A 7,322-nucleotide genomic window follows, 5' to 3' on the forward strand; every position below is an offset into this window, starting at 1 on the left:
CTCATCAAATTCGAAATCAGGAAGCGTACACATACCAGGGCTTGCTTTGGTATCAACTGTTGACCATCTGGGCATTTTGGGGTGTCCACAGTGTAAGTGCATACTGATCGGCCTGTAGCCAAACAGTGGGAGCAAACGTTTGTCAAAGGCATAGTCTAGTCTGTGAGATAAGCAATCACAGAATGTACACACATCTGTATTCTGGTATCATTGTAGTGTTTTGTGGCTTACCAGGACCACAAAAAGAATTGCAGTTAAACTTAAGAAAGTAATGTGTACATGGTATCTTATGGCCCTGGCAAATTATGCCGGCATAATTGGAGCATAATATTCTGCTGCTGCTCAACATGCATCTAGAAGATTAGTATTAGTTATTGCGTGCAACATGCCATATATTGCCCCGAGGGCATTGTGTCATCCAGTGCAATATATGGCACGTTGCACGAGGGCGCCTGCAATAACCAACTTGTTGCCCAATGACGTTAAACTCGTCTGACTGGTCATATAAACCGTAATAAAAGACATGTGTTTTGAAGGAATTTAGTGTAATTCAATAGTAAATTTTTAGGTTTTCTTCCCACTAGTAGTTATAAAAGTAGTAGCCTATAAATGGAACCAAATGGTGGGATGGTGGGGCATAAGGATATCTCTTAAAGAAATCTACTGCATTTACACACAGTGCAAGTGCATATAATCATAGATTGAACAGGGTCCCTGTGTAAATAGTTGAAACACTCCGCGCTCGCGAATATTTTCGTGATTGAACGGTCTGTGTTGTGTTTCTAGCTCTCCTACACTCAGAAGCTGGGAGGTACTCTAGAGAAGTAAGTTTATACCACTGACGAGCTCTAAGTCTGTTGTCTTTACTCTGTTTCCAATTTTTGTTGAATTTAGCTTGAATTACTCTATGTCAACTTTTCTCTTTCCCTGCTGTGAAGTCAAAACAGCATTGCTTGACTGGGTTATTATATATCTTAGTGCTACATAGAATGGCTTCATGCTAGAGTAAAGTATCAATCACCGGACGTTATCATAATTATGTCGGACACCGATATCGTCAAAACTACAAAAGATACAGACACAATTCAAAGACCATTTTAAAGCTAATGTATTAATGTATACTATCTATATATATAATCTATATATATAAGTATACTAATGTATACTATCTATTCTCCAAATTGTGTAGTTATACTGTGAAAATTGTTTGTTTTACAGCTGAAAGAAAACGCTGTCCGGTGGTAGCGATTGTCGGACAAAAACAACGTAAGTTCGGACAGTGCTGATATTCTCACCAGTAAGGACTCCTGCGAAAATGTAAGAACTGAGCACTATAGCGGAACTCTTTAGCTAGCTGCAGACCAGCTCAAACTCTTATCAGGCTCTGCACTACACTCAGTTGAACTGGTAAGGTATCTCGATCAATAAATCGGACATTGCGGTTATGATCAATTAACCGGACACTGTCTTTTATTATTATTATTATTATGTGAACTTTACAGCTATGCACAAAAGAAATTAAGTGAAAATTATTGGGTGAGAGGAAATAGCTGACAGACTTACTCCAACATTGGAGCAGCTGATGTATATTATATAATCTATAGAGTGATAAGTATAGTTAACAGAGGATCCTATATATGACATTTAGAGCACGGGCAAACCATATGATATGAACATAAGTTATTTGTGTCAAAGTTTTCTAGAAAATCTGACACTAAAAAGTCCGAAGTCTTTTTCTTGATTGTTCCTAGAGATGAATCTAGATTTATTAAATTCGATGGCAATTTATTCCATACTTTTGCAATTCTAATGAAGTAGAAGTGTCTTGAATATTTCTAGCAAATTTAATTTGAAGGGAATGGCCTGAGCAGCCTGCCCTGGTTTTGGATGAAGTGAAAGATACTAGTTCTCTTATATCGTCCGACTGCTGCTGCATACATTTCACAATAAACATGATATCTTGCAGTTCAAACCATCTCATGAGGGGCAATAACTTTAATTTGCAGAGTCTTGCTTTGTAGTCTGATACATAATCATTAAGGATATATTTTGTGGCTCTGCGTTGCACTTTTTCTAGTGACTTGATATCCTTTATTAATTTAGGTCTCCACAACTGCGAGCAATATGTTAAGTGACTTCTGACAAGAGACAGATATAATTGTTTCTTTAAATTAGTTGAATAGTTTGTTGGAATGATCCTTCTAATAAGATTGAGTGACATGTAAGCCTTTCCACATATTTTACTATGCTGTTGAGACCATGAGAGATCTTGCGTAACTGTTATCCCTAAATCACGATAAGAATTGACTTGTTCTATGGTGTTATCCTGAACAGAGTAATGACTAGTTTCTTCAGTTTGCTTCAACAATAGTCTAATAGTTTTGCATTTGGACACATTGAGTCACTTTTCACACCATAAACTCAAAGCATTCAAATCATCTTGCATAAGAATTTCGTCCCTTGTATCTCTAAAGGATTTCAACAGTTTCGTATCATCAGCAAACAAGAAACACTTAGAATTCTGGATACAGTCAGGTAAGTCGTTGATGTATACTAGGAATAGTATAGGACCTAAGATACTGCCTTGTGGTACTCCAGACTTTACAGGTAACATAGTTGAGCTTTTGTGACAAACATTCCTTGAACCAAAGCCATAATGGGCCTGTTATTCCTAATTTCCAAAGCTTGAAAAGTAACTCATTATGACCAACGGAGTCAAAAGCTTTTTAAAAATCTAAATAAACAGCATCAACAGCACAGCTATTTTCAATTTCTTCTTGGATAAAAGCATAGGAACACAACAATTGAGATAAGCAAGATCTATTCTTCAAGAATCCATGTTGGCATTTAGAGATTTTGCCTTTAATGAAATCTATAATTTTATCATAGACCAGCCTCTCAAGCACCTTTCCTACAATACACAACAAAGATATTGGTCTGAAATTTTCAACAGAACAAGGATTTTTCTTCTTAGGAATGGGACAAATTTTGTGTACCTTCCATTCGTCTGGTAGAATAGCTGAATTTACAGAGGTACGAAATATATTGTAAAGAGGGGTAGACAATGGACTGGCACATAACTTCAAGATTAATGGGTGAATCTGATCACAACCCATAGCCTTATTTGGGTTCAAGGCAATGAGAGCTTGACGAACATCTTCTGCAGTAAATTCAATATTACTTAATTGTACTGAAGGTGGTGATAAGGACCAAATAGGTGGTAACTCAAAATCGCTTGTTGTGAAGGTAGAGTTAAAGAAATCGTTGAAAGCAGAGACTATGGAGGACATGTCAGAGAGTGGACAGCCCTTAAGCTGCTAATATAGCTGTATAGCTTTTTCGGTTGCTTATTGAAGGTTTTAGTTAGACCTGTTATGAATGTGCTCTTGGCCTCCATCATTTGAGAGGTTAAATTATTTTCCATTTCCACAAGCTTGTTGATTAGATAGGGTGTGCTTGAAGATCCAATACGTTTCCTTAAAGACTTGACTTTATTTAGGTTGTGTCTGATCTCAGAGGTAAACCATCTAGGAGATGTGACAGTAGGGATCCTTAACTTGGGAACAAATTGAAGGCAAGCATTGGTAATAATGTCTTTAATGAGATTCCAGGAGTAACATGGTTGTAGAACTGATACATCCTCAAGTTGGTAATAGACATCCTCCATAAAGCCTAATAAGCCTTCTTTGTCTACCTTGGAGTAGTTTAACACGTAATCACAATTATTTTTTTGATGAAGTTGGTTATTCCTCTTAGAAAGAAAAACAAATGTTATGAAAAAGTGATCTGAATGTAGCCTACGTTGAGAAGTATTCACTTCTAAATTGACTATTCTCTGGGGAACATTGGTTGCTATTATGTCCAAGATATTGCCATGTATGTGTGTAGGCTCTGTAACCAATTGTACTAAATTAAGTGAGAAGAGCGTATCACAAAGTGATGAGGAAAAATGAGAACTTGCGGTCATGATAGACCAATTAATGTCAGGACAATTAAAATCTCCAAGCAGTAGTGTAGGTTTAGAAGTATCAAGTGATGTGATGGCTGTTAAAACTTTAGATATATATCTGGACTGCCAGGTGGAACATACCAGCATGAAATTTGTATCTTTTCATTAGAAATCATTTCCACGTTGATTTGTTCGATATATTCATGGGTACTAATAAGTCGAGATTGAAATCTGTTGTTGACAGCAACCAATATACCACCTCCTCTTGAATTTCTATCTCTTCTAAAAATTGTAAAATTATTTGATAATATTTCATGATTAAATATTGACGGATTCAACCAACTTTCTGTAACACAAACGATGTCATATGAGCTTGAATAAATAGTAGCATAAAATAATTCCAATTTATTAACTAAACTCCTCTCATTCCATAAGCCAAATTTTATAGATAGTCAATCAGAGGAGATTGGGGGAGAGTTATGCGTATTTGTAGGAGGTGATTCAGCAGTGTTTAAAGGGGGCACTACATCAACCTCATCAGTAGATGAGATGTCTTCAAGTACATAAGTAGAATTTTGAACAAAACCATGCTTTGCATTATGCACAAATAGGCTGTTACCTCTTATTCTAATGCCTGACCTGTTTTGACCATTTTGAATCAACTCCCATCTTTTCTTGAGAAGAATTTTTTCGATAGAAATTTCTTCAGGGCTCAATTGTGGCTTGATAGATATTGAAGGCTTGGAATGTAACTTCTTCCTATTCGACAAGATTGTTTGCACTTCATAGGTGCGTGAGAGTTTTACAAGAATTGGGCGATTCCTTGAGGCTGTGTACTTCCCAAGCCTCAAACAATCACGTATTGACTGGGTTGTGATTGTATCATCCGTAATAGTGATTACTTCAAGTACTTCTTTGATGTCATTAGCAAGTCTCTGTTGCCTAGAAGTACCAACTGAAGATTCTTTAATGCCATATACAACAATGTTGAAATTTCTGTCGTAAGAACCTTTTGATAGGTTGGAGTATTGAGGCTGATGAGCAGATTGTGGCTCATGTGAGTCAGTACCTGACTGTAGCGCCTGAGAATATGACGGAGCAGTATTTGATTTCACGTCAACAGCAGCAAGTTTTACTTTCAGAGATTTGATTTCTGAATGTAAATCAGAGATATGTTTTGAAAAGTGGTTATAAGAACATTGGGTACAATAGAAAGGTTCCGTAGCAGGAGCAGATGAAATTGAGTCATAATGAGCTTTAGTCAGGCCTGCGCAGGTCCTATGGATCCAACCTTTACATGTATCACCATCACAAAAGACAGCTTCTTGACCCCTAGTCCTGGTTGACTTATCAATGATAACTTCAAGACATACTAGACATGAAAACGTCTTCTCTTTAGGCAGTTGTTCGTCGGAATTTCCTTGAGTCCCTCCACGTGTCTTGGACTTGGTCGCCATTTTTTTTTTTTTTTTTACAGTGCTGCTGGGCTCAAAATGATGTCTAATACTATCAGACTTTGCATATTATACTTTTCTGCAACTTGCTGACTCTATTAATAATTATAAAACAAAACGTATACATCAATCATGATAAACAACGTTCAATGTTCTTTGTTTTACTCTGATCTACCTAACAGATCTTGTGACTGGCGGACTTTCACTAACGGAAACCACACTGTAAAAACAAAACATACTGGAAATGTTGCTGAGAATAAACAATTGCACACATTGACAGGAATAACTTTTTTACCTCATCCACACTTTTTTTGGCTCGCATGACTTTGTATGATACAAAGTCTCTAGTTACATAATTTGTAGTATAAAGTGCACGTGCAATAACTATTTTTAGACATAAGCATCCGCCTATTTATAATACGATAGATTGTAGTTGCATGCCCTCTTCTCTTTATAAGCCCTTGGTAATACTATAATTATAAGGAGGTATTAGGTAGTCATTAAACAAACCTTTGACTCCAAGTGTACTTACAACAGCCTTGAGCATTGCTTTACACCTTCTTCACACCTTCTTCTTATCGTCTTCTTGTAAGACGTTTATGCCACATAATAATGTACACGATAGTACACATTTCGGAATAAGATACCTGTGATGCCCTTTGCAGACGTAGCAACATCGGAGGTAGATTTAGTCTCGATTGTCAGCAGCTAGTAGCTGCATGGATACACAACACGGAATGGGACTGGGCAAAAAACTACAACCTTTGACTCCCAGAGTGCCTACTGTGCGTACTGTAACAGTCTTGTGTGGTGGTTTACCCCCTCTTCTGCATGGGTGTCCTCCTAGACTCTGAAAATTTCGTGTGCTGGTAGAGTTGGAACGGTGAAGATCGTGATCACGTGACCTAAAATGCAAGAAACGATTTTGCTATTGTTTTACATAGTGTCCTGATTATTATTAAAATGTTTTGTATACTCTATAAATGATGCATGAGCGCCAGCAAGTTGTAGATTCTACCTTGTCAGTGAGTACATGATCCGTCTTTGGCTGTTAATTTAACCCTGAATACTAGATATACAAGTAACTTACCATTTTCATGTGCTGTGCTGTATAAAAGAGAAATGGTGCCTTTGTACGATTGTCTGGTTAATTGATCATAACCGCAATGTCCGATTTATTGATCGAGATACCTTTACCAGTTCAACTGAGTGTAGTGCAGAGCCTGATAGCTTCATTTTTGGTCTGCAGCTAGCTAAAGAGTTCCGCTATAGTGCTCAGTTCTTACATTTTCGCAGGAGTCCTTACTGGTGAGAATATCAGCGAACTTACGTTGTTTTTGTCCGACAATCGCTACCACCGGACAGCGTTTTCTTTCAGCTATAAAACAAACAATTTTCACAGCACAATTTGGAGAATAGCCATTAGCTTTAAAATGGTCTTTGAATCGTGTCTGTATCTTTTGTAGTTTTGACGATATCGGTGTCCGACATATGATGACGTCCGGTGATTGATACTTTACTCTATAAGTATAGTCCTTCAAACTGCTTTAGTATACTTTTACTAAAAGTTTTAGACACACCACGGGCCTTGACCTCTCACGACTTCATAGTAAGAGCATTACTTTTTAGAGCTGAATTCTCTTTACTTTTTAGAAAAATCAACATTCAATCTTCACATTGTATAACAGGTAGTGAGCATGCTGACTATAAATTTAATCCTTTGTAGTTTTAGCCACACCCTATAACGCGGAGTGTTTCACGCAAACATTTTCGTTTCCCTATGATATAATCCAGTGCATTATGCCCGCAGTGCAATATATGGTAGCCATGGTAGCACTGGATTGCTTTGATCTGCCCACTCAAAGTCAGTTATGTTATTGAGATAATTTTTTTGTTACTAACTGCTGAAAAAATATCTT

At 37.1% G+C, this 7,322-nt stretch overlaps 1 protein-coding gene across 1 annotated transcript; it reads right to left on the reverse strand.

The window, feature by feature from the left end:
* Positions 1–3,845: 3,845 nt before the first annotated feature.
* Positions 3,846–7,322, reverse strand: LOC135335231 (uncharacterized). Its single transcript, XM_064530654.1, has 2 exons — positions 6,051–7,322; positions 3,846–5,988 (listed from the first exon to the last, which is right to left on the reverse strand). Exon 2 carries the CDS (start codon positions 5,404–5,406, stop codon positions 4,402–4,404), a length of 1,005 nt encoding a protein of 334 aa, XP_064386724.1. The 5' UTR covers positions 5,407–5,988; positions 6,051–7,322; the 3' UTR covers positions 3,846–4,401.

This window comes from Halichondria panicea, chromosome 4 (assembly GCF_963675165.1).
Source record: "Halichondria panicea chromosome 4, odHalPani1.1, whole genome shotgun sequence".
Lineage (NCBI taxonomy): Eukaryota > Metazoa > Porifera > Demospongiae > Suberitida > Halichondriidae > Halichondria > Halichondria panicea.